Raw genomic sequence first — 16,536 nt, 5'->3', positions numbered from 1 at the left:
GTTTTAACCTCTGGGTATCACTGTGCAGGAGAGTAAGCTCTTTTTCTTCTATGTCCTAGTATCTGCTTCTTTAGTTTGGAGAGGTTATGGGAAGAAAAAGAAAGAAAACTGAGATAAACTGCTCTGGCTATGGTTTTAAAACCTTAGGCTCTGTGAATTTTTTTTTTTTCTGATTATCTGAATGGATTATTCTTTTATTTGTAGACAAACATATATTTATATATTGGTCTTGTCCAGTTGAGTAACTACACAACTGAAAACACTTTGTCTGTATTATGCTTCATGTGTTTTCCGAGAAATTAATCTTCCTACACAATCCAATCCAATCATCATCAGTATAAATTTAAGTTCATTTTCCAAAAAGTCATCATATTTAAAATTTCCCATCCTATTTTAAACTTGTTTAATCTTAGAATATGTATGCTGCAGATCAGTGTAAATTGCTATTAAATATTTGCCCTGTTCATAGCAGAAATACTACATAAATAAATGAATGACATCTTAACTTAGAGTTACAGAATTACATAGAATATAGAACTGTATAGAATATATAGAACTGTATTTACTAAGCATATTGCTGTATGAATTGATTTAATAGGAGTAGTATTTTTAGCTTGGATTTTCACAGTAATAAATTTTTCAGGCAATAGTAAATTTCCATGCCTTTAATATTTTTTATTTATATATTCATGAAAGGAAGACAGAGAAAGAGAAAAAACAAAAGTGTCTCATGCTATTAGTGTTAAGAGAATTAATTAGTTTTCCTTCATTACACAAAGGAGAAATTAAAGAAATATATAGCATATATAAATCCTGACCAACTGTATTGCTTATACATCATCTGTCAAATTTACTGTACATTTTATCTACAAAATATGCACTGACATTGACAAATCACACATTGAGTTCTTCATATTTCTTGCCTTAAATACTACTTTTCCACTCTTTGGAGTGATAGGAAATACAAGTTTAGCCTTGGTTCAAGGCTTGAACACCTGTCTGTTCTGTTTAGTCAGGCAGTTAGGTCCACACAGAACAATGTTGATTTTAATGGAATTCTGTCATACCAGAATTTCTTCCTGTGGGGATTCCAGTGGTGGATCATGATCTTCTGTGGCATGGAGAAATGCATGTTGTGGGAGCTGGCAGAGAAGAAGATAGATTTATTTCATATAATATCATTTTGAGATCATATCACAGTAATTTCATTTTTAAAATAGGTATTGCATGGGTTTGAAAATTCTTTTAGTGTTATGCCTGTGTTCTGAGACTGTTGGAAACTTACTGGTAGTATATATCTGTAAAAAATACCTGCTCTGCTAGCATAGTAATAAATATTAACCTGTGTATCCTTTATAAATTGGCTGAAGCCAGAAATTTGTAACCCAGAAATTTTTATTGAGGTGTTTATTATCACGTATGAGTGCTTTTCCTCAAAATGGTGCATTTAAAGTGTAGCAATGTGAAAATTTGAAATCTATTCTATCACTTCCTGGAATGGCATATTTTTGTGAAACTGATGAAAGATCAGTCAGCTGGTTTTGTATCCTCTCAAGTCTAATTGCTTCCCAGAAATTTTCTGAACTTTATGCAAGTGCAGTCAGACATTGAAAAACAAACAAACAAACAAACAAACAAACAAAAAAAAACAGGGATTCTCCTTCTGTGTTTAAACAGCTGTGGTCCAAATTTACAAATTTAGCTTTGTTTTATGAAAAACCTACTCTGTCAGGCTTTTGTCCTGTTGGCCTTGTCCTCATCGCTGCAGTCAGTCCCTACCATCAGTATAGTACAATTCTGGACTGAGGGACTGGCTCTACATGTAAAGTGTACATCCTGAGATTGCAGAAGAATTCTGAAGACAGATAGTTCTTCATTTATACGTTTATCATTCTCTGGGAGAAAAAAAAAAAAAAAAAAAAAAAAAAAGCTAGTCTTTCAGTCTATCAGGCTATAAATGGTTTGACAACACATCATTTAATACAGCTTTTGTCACTGATTATTAGTTTTCAGATCAGTTTTAAGATGTTTAATTTGTCTAATGGAACTGGTATTTTTTATAGCCATTTCCGCAAGAAGTGCTAATACAGTATATGGAAAAAATAACTTCTCACAAAAAAGTCTTAATACACTGTCTATGAAAGGTGTAATTTTTTTTTTTTAATGACACATAAGAAAGCAACCCAAAATGGTTGTGGTCCTGTAAATGTAGCCTACAGAAAAAAAATATTGATTACTTATGTATCTGCTGATGCAACCTTTTAAGTTAAATATCCTTTCAGTCGCATCTACTACATAACTATCTGACATGAGAAGAGTTGATAGTTGGGTGTTGTGTTTTTGTCATATCTTATGTAAGACAGTATAATAACATCCTAGTGTAGGGTTAAAATAACACATTAAGACACTAAATTAGCACACAATTGGACTACGGTCCCATATTCTGTGAGCTCAAGCTGGTTCTAACTACAGTAAGAGCTTGCAGAACTTACTGTTTCACACAAAAAGTTAAGGCTATTGACCAGTTTATGCTCCTGATTTTAATTGTAATTTCAATGTCAGAATCAGCAGGGTCATAGTAACAAATTCATGGCCATAAAGCTTACATTTAAGAGGATGCAACTGAACCTACAAATATGAATTTATTTTTCATGGACTGCAAGGCAATCATTTTTTGCTTAGTGAGCCTGTATCATTACAGAGAAGGAAGACAGGTAGAAAACAAGGGAGATAAAATTTTCACATGTGTAAACAGCGAGATAGAAATGGAACTTCTAAGAAAGTTTCCATGCTGTGTGATACAAGAGTCAGACCATCTTCTACCTAGTAGAGAGATGGGATTCCTAGTAGGAATCTATTTATTTTAATAACAGGGTAAGGCTAAAGTTGCAATGACACTTCTGGTGGATGGTACAGCTGGGGTTTTGCTTTCTATTGGGATTTATTTGGACATTCAGACCCATAGAAGGCATATCCTGAGCTACAGACTTTCTTCCCATTTGTGACTGTATAATCCACATGCAGTGAGGCAGTACATGGTGAGACAGGCTGAAGAGTTGTCTCTCTTGTTGTGGCTGGTAAAGAGTTTAGAAGAAAATGGTCTAGACTATAGGCATACATCATGCATTTGACTCTTTTTAGAAAAACACACATTTAGGCTATCCTTACACATTTAAATTTCTTTCTTGTTTGATAAATGAGTGTTTTCATGCAAGGAGTTGCCTTTTTCAGTTGGGGATTTAAGAGAAGATATGCCCAAAAGAATTTTAGCATCCTTATCACTGTCTATGAAACGTGTTAATTCAAGGTATTAATTTAATTTGAGACATGCCAGTCTACAACTTTTTAAATATTTATCAATGACCAATAAAATTTGAAGGGTAGTAAAATTTAGAGATTACATTATCACAGACGAAGAATCTGTCACTCAGTCTCAACCCTGAGTTCTTCCAAAAGTAGTAAATTGCCCACAGTTCTTTTGGAGAAAAAAACCTGAATCATCTTACTCTTTCTACTTAAAATGTATGCCAGTGACTACCAGAATATCACAGCAACCTGAAGAAATGTAGTTTGCTACCAAATTAAAATGAAAAGATATAGTTAGCTACGAGGCTAAACTGAAGCATGGAATGGTAACGATAAATTTCTTTTCTGCCAACAGCCACTCAACTATGAAAAAAAGAAATCCTATACACTTAATATAGAAGGAGCAAATACTCACCTTGATTTCCGCTTTTCACACTTGGGACCATTCAAAGACGTAACAATGCTGAAGATCATAGTTGGCGATGTGGATGAACCTCCACTCTTCACAATGCCTTCTTATGTCATGGATGTTTATGAAAATGCGAAGATCGGGACTGCAGTTGGCACAGTAACTGCACAAGATCCTGACACTGCCAACAGTTTAGTGAGGTATAGTAAGTCCAAGTTATACTGGATTGAATTGAATTCCACCAGCTGAACGTTTAATGAGATCTAGGATGTATGAAATGATGTCTTTTATTTTAGTACATTCAAGAGAAAAAAAGGTTGGAATAGTGCTGTAATCAGCCTGTGTGGATTAGATTTAATAATGTAATCTCAACCTTTTGTTGGTTTGCACTAAAATTGTCATTTAGCCATCAGTCTCAGCAAAGGTCTGTATGTACTTCATCCTTTAGCAGAACCTCTCCAAGCAACCAACTGAACAAGGACAGTATATGTTATCACATCCTGTAAAATGATGCACTTCAGTGGCCTGCTGCCAGTCAGCGTTGTACTACTAGTTGTAAATCAATTCCGAATCATAATGCTGTTTTCCCGCTGTCCTTCATGCACTATCCTGCTGGCCCTTTGCACACTTCCCACTCTGTAGATGTGTCAGGTGCTTGTGCAAGAAAGGAACTGTTTTAGGTACTCCTTTCCTCACAGTCATGCAATATAATTATTGCAAAATTTTATTTGTGTAGGAAGTCATTTTCTAATATGCTTCATTTTTAGTAGGGTAATGAATGAAGAGAATAATGCACCACACTGATGTTGCTAAGGGTATGTCGTGCTATCTCCAATTGCAAGGTCTAGGGCAAATAGAAGTGCTGAAAAGCAAGCTTTTACAGCATCAGGTGCATCATTTGGAAACTAAACAAACCTGTAACATATTAGGAAGGAAGGATTTTGATATCCTTTTAATGAAATTTATTATTAAGAAAATAATCTCATTAAGGGGGAAAAAAAGAGAAGGAAGAATTCTGTATTGCTGCCCTGGCTGAAATAGTTCATATAATAGCAGATCTGGCTCAGAAATAGGTCATAGTATGAACTAGAGAACTGAAATCAAACCGGAAATACCCCCCACAGCAAGCTTGAAAAAGCACTGATGCCAAAAATATGCATATGGATGTTAATCTGACTTCTTCTAAATTTAAGAGCATTGGGATTTAACCTCGACTGCCTTGGAACTAAGGTTTGAATTCATTAGCAGTTTAGAAGAAGGTTTTCAGTTACATGTTTTCAGCTGTAATAGGTTCCAGTGACATTTTTTACTGGCTTTATTTGCAGGATAAGTAATTTTCTAAACTGACATTCAGTGTGAGAATTTTGTGGAACAATATTCGTTTTGAAGGTGATACTGGATTTAAAATGTTTCAGGACAAAAATCTTTATGAATACATGTTTGATACTGTTCCTTTTTGTGACAAAATGGTGTAGCCTTTGTGGAAATCATATGAGGGTATATTTCAAAAACAGTATTTCAGAAGCTAATTAGGCATTTTTAGTCTCCCGACTGAGCTGAAATCTGCTGGGTATGTGTGATAGTCTTGGTAGGATGAAACAGCTTTTGCAGAACAATGAAAGCATCAGGTTTTTATGGTTCTCTTGTGCTAATAGCCTAAGATTCAAAATGCTTAGTGTCAGACAATCAATATATACAATTTCTTAGTGGCAAGTTATTGGCTTTGAAAAATTGATACTTTATTATTTACATCCAAATCATAACGCAAATTAGAAAATGCCACTAAAAATAACTGCCAAGTTCCTGTAGTTTTAACAGTGTTATTCTGAAACAACAGCTAACACTGTCAGACAGATTAGCAGTCGCAGTAATTTAGAAATAGAAAGAACAAGTGCAGATTTGACTAGTTCCCCCATAATTCAGCACATCTATGGCCCTTATGAATTTTGTCAGTACAATGTAAGACAATAATGGTGACAGAAAAGCTGCAGCAGTTTGTACAATGCCTGGGAAGGACAGAAATAGATTTTCTGGGTGTAACAGGCAATAATTTGGATGTAGGGGGACTGGAAAGAAAAATATTTCCAAATATTTTGCTTTTCTTCTTGGCCTTTTTTTTTTTTTTTCTCCAAACAATAACCAATGCTTGGGGCCAGTATACTCAATATCCGCATTATTCAAATAAATGAGGTGAAAAATTGCCCTTACCTTTGTCTATCCTATTTTTTCCTCATTAGCATTTATTTTTGTACCTTTCCTTCCATCTCCCTCTGTTCCAATGGGGAAAAAAAATTGCTAGTAAAATATACTGAATCCTGAGTTTCCGAAAGGAATCAGCCTTCAGTTACGTGTGAGGGGGGTTCTGCAAAACCGTAGCAGCTCAGACATCCATGACATATCACTGTATGTCACCAGCCCTGGGCCAAGCTGTCTGGCTGGCCTGAGCTGGTGCTCAGCTGGAGGCAGGGTGAAGGAGCAGCTTGGAGGAGGTGTTTTCTATCAGAAGCATGCCTGCAGTGTGCTTATGTCCTTCTGTGCTGGTTTGCAAGAATCTCCTTCACTTTTAAGCTAAAGCCCTGATGAATCTGAAAGGTCATGTCTTTCCTTTATTTCTGCTTGATTCCAAGTTCATTATGAAAAAACAAAGTGATTATAGAAATGAAAATAGGAAGATTTAATATGAGAAAGCACAAATCACATAATCTCCACAGAAGATGGCTATAGATAGGACTTGCACAGCTGAAACATGTGGAATGTTTTCTCAACCAAGTGGCTTGGATGCATTTTCAAATGCTGTGAGTCTACAGGATGGCTAGGGAGCAACGATTTGCTTCACAGTTTTCCTAATCCACTTCTGCATCCTTTCCACTTTATAAGGACGCTCATTGCTATGTGTGAGACTGATAAAGCATTAGACACACACAGTTGCAACCATATCACTTCTTTATTGTCCAGCTGCTAGAAGAGATATGATGCTATGATTATTCACTGTCCAATGAACTAATGCTTTATTTTGATTACCAGAATGATTGTTATAACTGGAATAATGTTGAGAGGAGTAGTTACAGTAATTAACAACGTTGAAGGGAAATCTTTTTAAAAAGTAACTGTTGGAGCTAAATCCAAAAAATAAATAACAACCTGTCTCATTATCAGTTGTGAAGAGACTGAAGACTTTTTTCTCCTTGTTTCCACACTACGATTTCATCTCAGTAATTTTGGCTTGCTCCTGAACTGAGCAGTCTTCAGAGGGCACTGACTTGGTGCCAATACTTGTACTACTGCTTAACTTTTTCAACCCCAGCAGAAGAACCTCGGTAATAACAAATGTAGCTATTATTGGTTTCTTTTATTCAGACATAATTATCTGGTTGGCAGTTTGACAGTTTTAAAGGATTTTTTTTTTTTAAGTGGATTTTTTTTTTTTCTCAGAAATGCATTTTCAGGGAAACTTTTTAAAATGCTATGTTTTGAAATATAAGATTATTATTCTATTGAAATATGAAAAGTAAACATAATCATAGACAATATAAAAATGACAAATATAAAACCTCCATAATACATTAATTTTAAATATTTTTGAGTAGTTTGGAAAACAGTCATTTACTTATAAATTTGTCTTCTAAATCAATGGAAAACATCCTAAATTGTACTTCTTCCACAGGGAACACTCACTCGTTGAAACATTTATGAGAATATAAACCCTTTTCATTGCATTGTGTCAAAGTAGTCTACTTCCATACAAAAATGTTTTGGGTTTTGAAAAAATCAGGGTTATATCTTACATAATATCTGACCAGCAAGCACGTGTTGAATGTTTCCAATCCATTTTAAAAGAACGGATAAAGACTAAAATTCACTAATTATCATTTTGTTTTATATATCATTAATTTTAAATCTCTCCGTACTTAGATATGATCTTTTTTTCTTCCTTAAACCATACACAGAAGACTTTTGTGGACACTAGGCGTGAAAACAGACTTTAATTGGCAGGATGCATATGTGCATCGGGAGCAGCCCTAGGCTGCTAATATGGCCTCAGGGCTGCAGTTGTGCCTGTTGAAATCCTGCCATCTTCCTATAGGTGATATTCAGGTGGTGAATGTCTAGCCACAACAAATGCTCATAATGTTCCTTGGAGATTTTTGACTGCATCTGCTCTATTTTCAGTGGAAAGCTTTTCAGAAAAATAACATTGCTGATATTTCCCAAGACCCCTCCAAGTTAGTGGGTCAGAAAAGACCAAAAGCATAGTTTGAAGACCCTGAAACTTAATATTAAATTCATATTAATTTGATCCCAGGCTGATCCTGTCTCATGAGCAACTGAAAGTCCTTCTTAACATTGTATCCTGGTAAGTGTAGTTTGTGAGAAATATGTCATACTATTACAGAAGCACTGTATTAGCTCTTTCTGTATTAATATATTGAAATTCAAATCATTTTCATGTTAGACCCTAACCACTCTGTAGTCTGCCTTGCTATAATGAATTCTGTTAGCTGGAACAGAAATTGATTAGCTATAGGAAACTGAAGCAGTCCTGGTGACTTCCTGAAAAATGGACTTATTTCTTGTATGCACTCTTGACACTGTTGCGTAAAAAAGCAGTAAAACACAGAGAGAAAAAAAAAAAGAAAAAAAGAAGGAAAGATAAAAGTGCACATGGTTTTCTTTTACTGAAAACAAGTTTTTTTACTTCCTTTTTACAAGTTTCTTCTTCCTCCCTTCCTTCCTTCCTTCCTTCCTTCCTCCCTCCCTCCCTCCTAAGTTAGGAAAGAACAGAAGTACAGCCTCACTTCAGGGATGAGAAGTACAGCCTCATCCCCGATTCTGGCTTCTCACTTTTCTAATGGTCCTGTGGTATTGCCTCATAATGGATGATGAATCATAGTGGCTACAATACATGTACTAAAGAGTATAAAAGTTTGCTTTCCAGCTTCTTGGTATCTGGAAGCTATAATGAATTCAAAGTTGCTTTACCCTAGTTTGATTTAATTTGACAGCCTTTTCTTCCCTTCTTTCAGAGAGAATATTGAGAAATTAATGAATGACAGGTACATAGGATTATAACAATTAATGTGATGTAAGAAATTGTTCTTCAAATCCTGCAGCAGGCAAAGAAACTTATTTTAATTTTTGCTGCACTGATAGTAGAAGACAGACATAAGTTCAATACTATTTGGCACCAGACTTTTAGAAAGTCTGTTCATTTTCAGGAAATGGTATTTTGCAAGTAATCGCCAATGCCAATGAAAGAACATACCCACAGAGTTTCGTGTATTCCACTTATTATTTCTTAAAACTGTAAAGAAATAAAGCAGAGGATTTTGTTTATGTACTATTTTTAGATGCAAAGTTTGTATTTACAGGAGGCAGAATAAAACCTCAAATTCTGATTCACCCATTCACACAAATTTTAATTGTACAGATTCAGCCTATGAAGTGGAGGGAGGTGCTCTCTCAGCTGTGTGAGAGGGGGCTGGGGAGATTTAAAGTGAAAATTGCATTTTAAAATGTATTTTCCTCCTGTCATCTGAGATCAGTATTGGTTTCTATGCCAATCCCCCTTTACTGTCACTAGGAAGAGGGGATACGAATCATGTCCTGCTGGATAATATACAAAGCATCTTCGCCTGGTTGCATTCACGTGTCTTACTTGTCATTTAGATGTCCTGTAAGTTAAATAAGGTCAGTTTCTTTTTTTAAATCCTGTGCACAGGAAGCTTTGTTAGCTGTACTTAGGGCAGCCTGCTGAGATCGGTGTCATTGTATAAAGAGACCATCCCTCCCTCGCATGCCTGAAGAGGAAACATTTGCCTCAGATCCTGCCATCCCTGCACTTGTGGAGGCAAAGGCGGACATCTGTCCTCCTCTCTGCTCAGGCCCCCAATGCGTCATGCTGCCATAACCCTGTGATCAACACCTACAGAGACACACTAATATCGTCCCAGGGTATGTGAATGCCTCACAGCTAGCAGAGGGGAGATGTACCCTCCTCCATATCACCTCCTTCTTCATTTGTTTTCTGCCTGTATTCCTTCAGTATTATTCTTCCACAAGATTGTCTGTAATTCAAAATAGAAAAAGAACATCCTATTTTGAACAGCTGGAGTCAGAGCAGATTTTTTTCTCCAATTTCTTCTCTGATTCTGTCTGTTTTCACAGAGAGCAACCATTTTAAAACGTTTCCGTTCAGTGTTGAGGTGGGAGATCTGTTGCCAACTTTTCCCCTGAGGCCTCAAATTATTTTTGATTCTTGTCAAGCTATGTGTCCCAGACCTCCTACTTTCTCATGCAATGGTGCTGTTGCCATCCACAAGACAAATTTGCCTAACAAAAATGTCCATCTCTCTGAGAAGGAACTGGTAAGTTGTTCTGACAGCTTTTCTCACTAGGAAGCATCAAGTTCAGGATGGTGGTCAAAATCTCCCAGCAACTAGAACCACCTCCATCCCTTGCTTAAATCTGTGAGAGAAAAACTGACAGAACATCCTTATACAACGAATCTCATAGCCTGATTTTTCATTCCAGGACATCTATGTTTTTATAACTTCCACTGACTTCAGAGTGCCTACAGTATTTCATAAAATTCTTTTATGGTTTTAGGAGTTGGCCTTCATGTCTGAACAGTCTCTGTGATGCAGTCTTTTGGTAGGGCCATTCACCTCTGTTGTGGTTTAGCCCGGCTGGCAGCCAAACACCACACAGCCGTTCGCTCACCCTCCCCCCTCCCTCTCCGGGATGGGGGAGAGAAACGGGAAAGTGAAGTCTGTGAGTTGAGATAAAGACAGTTTATTAAGACAGGGATAAGAATAACAACAATAATAATAATAATAGTATTAATAGTAATAATGTGTACGAAATAAGTGATGCACAATGCAATTGCTCACCACCCGTTGACCGATGCCCAGCCTATCCCCGAGCAGCCGGCCCCCCCCTCCACCCCGGCCAGCCACCCCTATATATTGTTCAGCATGTCGTCAGATGGTATGGAATACCCCTTTGGCCAGTTTGGGTCAGCTGTCCTGGGTCTGTCCCCTCCCAGCTCCTGCTGCATCCCTAGCCTGCTCGCTAGCAGGACAGAGCGAGAAGCTGGAAAGTCCTTGGCTTGGTGTAAGCACTGCTCTACAACAATTAAAACATCAGCGTGTTATCAGCGCTCTTCTCATTCTAATCCAAAACATAGCACCCTGCCAGCTACTAGGAGGAAAATTAACTCTGTCCTATCTGAAACCAGGACAACCTCCAATAAGTAGATATACATTTATTGATCTTGTTTATATTCATTTTTGTCTTTATCATGACCTAATAAATAATAATAATAATGATAATAATAATAATAATAATAATAATAATAATAATAATAATAATAATAACAACAACATGCCTGTAGAATACCATTATTTAACTGGTAAACCTTTGGGAACAAAAAATAATTCTCATATAACACCGACTGCACTTTATTTCTTAGCAGCATTGGAATGTGAATGTTAATCTCTCTGAATAAAAATCAACTCCGATATAGCAGTTCTGCCATCAACACATCTACTAAAAATGCAGTTAGATAGTTGTAATCCTCTGAAGAGATTTGTAAAGTCGGGAAAAGAAGAAAAACCTTTATCTTGCTTTGACTTCTGAATTATGCCTCTGAGGGTGTAGGATGTTCTTAGCCTACATTTGCTGGCAGAGTTAGCTAGGAAAGATGATCGGTGGTTTTAGCACATGTAGACAGACATTGTCAGCTAGAAAAATATGGGAGTAGAGAAATATCACATTTTCTTCAAATGAACAGCATTGCCAGTTTCCAGCATCCAAGGTGAGCAGTGTGCCAGCAGTGCTCAGGGGATGGGAATGAGAGCAGGAGCAGGAAGCCAACTTCTGCATGAAATGCAAACCAGAAGTGGATTTGCCTGGAAGCAGCAGTTTGCAGCTTGCAACTCCCCCACGCCTCCTGGGATCCGCTACCTCACTTTCCTGGGATGAGGAAGGAAGGCTCTGCCACAACTGCTGAGCACAGATTTCGGTATGAGAGGTGAGCTGGGAGTCCCGTACAGGAGATGACAAGGTACTGCTGTTCAGCTGATGGATGTCAGCTGACAGCCAGCACCAGGGCTAACTCAGTGGGAGCAGCTTATCAAGTTCCTGCAAGCACTCTGAGAGGAACAGTATTCTCTTCGAAGTTAAACTATGCCTATCTGAAAAAAAAGTGAAGAAATGGTAAACAGAGACATTGCCTTCTCCGAGCTCTCTTCAAATGTATTTCATTTTCACAACTGGAAAGCACAGTTGAAGCACAGTTCTCAGTAGCAGTCTTCTGTGGAGCTCTGGAACATCTGTCTCCTTAATCTACTAGACACGCTGCAGGGAGAAAATTGGTTACCTGCTGTTTTGGCAGACAACTACTGACTCGCACTTCATGATTGCTTTTCTCTCCCAGAGAAGTTTGTTTGAACTACGGGGAAGTAGACCATTCCAGGAAGGGAGATGGTGTGGTGCGAGACAGTCATGGCAACAGAATGTCTCCCCACCGCCTCATTTGGCTTCAAGGAGCATGAACAGTGCTGCTGTCTGGAGGGAGACAGAAGATGAAAGGAAGGCACCAGAATGTGTCCCATCGTGGAGCATTTCTTATGGCTCTCCAGCTGGCCAAACACAGAGTTGCAGCTGATCAATTCCCTTACTCTTCTTCCTGGTACACCCTTCTCACCCTGTGTCGTTGTTGCTTACATGTTTTTTCTGATGTATTTCTGGGGAAAAAAATCCCTTGAGTCTGACCATCCCTTGAGTCTGACCATCTTTTTCTGAGGAAAGATACTTTGCTAAAATTTTTAACTAAATGGAGTTCCTTATAATGGTATTTTATTTCTAATAGATGGCCTTTAGATGATGTGACTGATTGGTTTGGCAGAGTATTGTTTTTCCATGAACTTTTGTAGTTGGTTCTTTGTAACCAGCTTCTGTTGTTATTAGAGAACTGGCTAATTATATATTTTATATATATATATAGCCAGTTCATATACATATATAAGTTGATACAGCAGCCCAAAAAAGTACCAAGAACTGTGAATTCAGACTTGGCTGAAATGTCATTTTGGAAGTTCCTTAGGACTAACAGTTTTGTAGACAGGGTGGAAATTTGTAAAGGATTTCTTTTTTTGCAGTTGTTAAATGTAATAATAAATAATAATAGCATAATGGCAGGCTATGTTATAGACTAGTTTAATGACAAAATCAACAAAACAAAAAAGAAGTCAAAAGCTCAAAACACTGTTTACAATCTCAAATTCAAGGCTTAGTTATAAAACATAAATGGAGAGAGAGAGGCTGGAATTGTGACAGACTATAGCGCTTGTTTATCTTGTTTATCTGTTAATTATTGCCATACTGATTTTAATATTATTTCAAGACTGAATAATTCAGGGAGCGAGATTCTGAAAATGTTTATGAGTTTTAACTCAGAAGCCCTTCTAAAAGGTTTAGAGATCATAATTGTTATTAAACTCCTTTAATGTCTTTTAAAACCTTCTCCATGTTCAAGCACTCTCTGTGTTATTAGCGACTGACTACTTCTGTAACGCAAACTGTTTTATATGTCGAGAGTGCCTAAGGCCCATCTTGCATATAAATTTCTCTTTATTTCCTAATTGGTGCAAATACTTCTAGTTTTCAATAAAAATGGTGGTAATATCTGTCACCACTGAACCACTGCTTCTCTAAAAGCCAGGAGGAGTGAAGGAGGAGCTGGGGGCTTTGGTCAGAAGTAGGAATAAGGACATGCATGGAAGCCAGTAATGCCCTTCCATTGAGTGACTCCAGCTAATAAAAAGGTGGTACATGTTGCATTTCCCAGTGCTAGCAGGAATGAGTTTTGATATTTAATTTCCTTCAGACTCTCTTTAGGTAGTGTGACTAATAGGTCTTCTATATTCATAATCCTTTTTAATGTAATTTCTTTAAGATTGTTTTCTGTAGCTGGTTTGGAAGTAAACAGTTTATGGAGAGTTGTTTACCTAAGCATGTCTTGTTATTAAGTAAGTCTCATTATTAACATGTGCCATACAACTCAGATGTGCTAAGTTAAAAGTATGCTAATTCATACAGCATTGTCATGAGTAAATGTCTGTAAATAAATATCTGCAGTGAATATTATAAATTCATATTTTAAATGAATGCATTCTAAATGGGTAAGAAGAAACTGTCAGTTGAATTAAGGTGAAAATTTACTTTTGAAGTAACTATTTGAAATTCTAAATTTGCACTATAACTCTTCCCAATCTAAAAAAAGACATTGAAAGAGGTGGTGGGAAAGGTAGGAGAGGAAAGGTGTGACTGGCTTTGTTGCCAATTACTGAAAGTAATTTTTTAACTAGATCAAATAAATTCAGAAGCCTAAGTAAAGAATCGTTGGCTTGGGAGTGTTGTGTATTTATGGACATATCTGGTGTCAATTCTCATCCTTGTTGTGGTTTAACCTGGAAGGCAGCAAAATACCACATAGCCATTCACTTACTCCCTCCCCGGCAGCGGAATAGAGGAAAGAATCAGGGGAAAAAAAAAAAAGTAAAACTTGCGGGTTAAGATAAAGACAGCGTAATAGGAAAGAAAAGGGGAAAAAAATACACGAAGCAAGTGATGCACAATGCAATTGCTCACCAACCACTGACCGATGCCCAGTCAGTCCCTAAACAGTAGCCAACCACCCCCCACCCCCACTTTTATAGTTCAGTGTGATGCTGTAGGGTATGAGACACTCCTTTGGCCAGCCTGGGCCAGCTGTCCTGGCTGTGTCCCCTCCCAGCTCCTGGGGCACCCCCAGCCTCCTCCTGGCAGGGCAGCACGAGGAGTTGAAAAGGCCTTGGTTCCTTCCACTGCTCTGCAACAACTAAAACATCGGAGTGTTATCAGCGTTATTCTCATCTGAAGTCCAAAACACAGCACCATACTAGACACTTGAAAGAAAATTAACTCTATTCCAACCAAATCCAGGACATCATTTAGATAAATTAGTAGCTAATATTTAGAAAGCCTAAAATGTTAAGTGTTTCATAAATGCAATGAAACTTCTTCTAAATGTCCTCTTACATGTGACAAGAATGAGTAGCTCTACCAAGGGAGTGTCTTGAACAAAATATTTTTAGGGCATTTGGCAGCAGTGCTTTAGACTAACATTCCTAGTTCTTTTGCTCTTCAGGAAAGTCTTCTGTAACTTGTTTCACTCAGACATTCGTGAAGGTTGGGACCCCAGCAGTGCAAATGTTTGCTTTAGATATGATGCAAAAAGCAATTTTAAGGAAGAATCTGTAATAATGGGGAGAACTAAACACCATAATAATGGAAAGCATAAGACAGGGACACTCTTGTATTACATACGTGAACAAGAAAAATTCTGTTGAGCTCTGGATGTTTTAATATGCTGTAACTATATATAAAATTTTGGACATGAAGAGGAAGTGCTACTGTGGATAAATTAGAAACTATTTTTTTTCTAGTATCACTGTAAGTGAAAGTGTTAGTACAGTGAATCACCTCAGGATTACTTTATTTCCATGAATGACATAGAAAATACAATTGAAATTATTTATCCAATACTGAGACCTTTAAACAGAGAACTTTCATCTTCTGTAGAATACATTTAAATACATGGTTTAGAAAAAACTGTTCACATTTCAAAACTAAGACAATCTTTTATTATATGTCTATGAAAATGAAGTGTTAGGTAGTCACAATTCATAATAGAATCAAGCTTCATTTTTTCTACACAAGCTTCGTACTTTGGAAACATAGTCGTCTTTTTGGTTCTGTTTATTCATGGAGGGAAAGGTAGTAATTTGTTATGATTATGAATCACACATGCACAAAAGAAGCTGTGTATTCCTATGGCTTTTTTTTTTTTTTTCTCATTTAAGACCAATTTTAAATTATGTCTATTTTTAAACTTCTGTCTGCAAATACTAAATAGCCCTATTTTTTATGGTTCTATGGTTAGCACAATACTGACTCAGAGTAGTCGCTGTGGCTGATGTTGGTAGTAAGTAAACAATGTCCACAGTAATAAATGTTTGAAGGAACAAGACTCTTGTATTATAAATTGTTTTGGAATAACACTACATACTCCATAAGAATAGGTCAGTGAAGTTTTTTGTTTGTTTGTTTGTTTGTTTGTTTTTTTAGTTTGTCAGCCTTTATGCACACCACTGTATTTATTAGCTCGCAATTACACTATTGGTGATGTAGAAATAAGAGTAATTGCATGGGACAAATAAATCATTTTCACCCATATATAACTTCCATATATTAAAATCGTCACAGAATGAAAGCAGGGCTGGCACATTTTCAAGAAAAACAATTATGGTATATAAAAAGTTCTGTCTTCTTCCTTATTTTTTTCCTCAAGCCTAAAGTTAGCAGAGAAGGTTTGATAGGGGTCTGCAATTGATTCATTTGTTAAAAGCTTTTGTAAATGATTCAGGCTTTGAGAAAAAAAAAGTCTTGTCAAAGTGCCCGGAAGCCAAGAGAGTTAAGTTGCTGCTTAGTCCTGCTTCTAGGCTAATGACAACAGCAGCTTTGGGAATCACCTATTTCTGCTTCTAGTCTCTGTAATGTGAATGTTCAAAGTGGCTTATATCATTATGTCATCAACTTCATGTCAAAGAGACATGCTTCAAAACAGGTACTGGGACTGAGCACACTGCTTAAGCAGAACAATAATATTTGTCTATTTTCTTTTCTGCCTTTCCATTTTATGTGTTTTAGTCAAACTAAATGTGTATAGTATCTTACTTTTGACAGAAATGTGTACTGCTGTCTAAAATATCACCTGT

General features: G+C 36.8%; 1 protein-coding gene across 10 annotated transcripts in view; it reads left to right on the top strand.

The window, feature by feature from the left end:
• Positions 1–16,536, top strand: part of CDH18 (cadherin 18) — a 548,781-nt gene that overhangs the window by 493,167 nt on the left and 39,078 nt on the right. For all 10 annotated transcript variants that reach the window (XM_040548564.1, XM_040548563.1, XM_040548562.1 and 7 more), the window contains one exon: positions 3,662–3,915. In XM_040548564.1, the coding sequence (XP_040404498.1) occupies positions 3,662–3,915 (254 nt within the window). The remainder of the gene's footprint in view (positions 1–3,661; positions 3,916–16,536) is intronic.

The sequence above is a fragment of the Cygnus olor genome, chromosome 2, assembly GCF_009769625.2.
Source record: "Cygnus olor isolate bCygOlo1 chromosome 2, bCygOlo1.pri.v2, whole genome shotgun sequence".
In the NCBI taxonomy this organism is placed as follows: domain Eukaryota; kingdom Metazoa; phylum Chordata; class Aves; order Anseriformes; family Anatidae; genus Cygnus; species Cygnus olor.
This window is presented reverse-complemented; position numbering and strand designations above follow the sequence as displayed.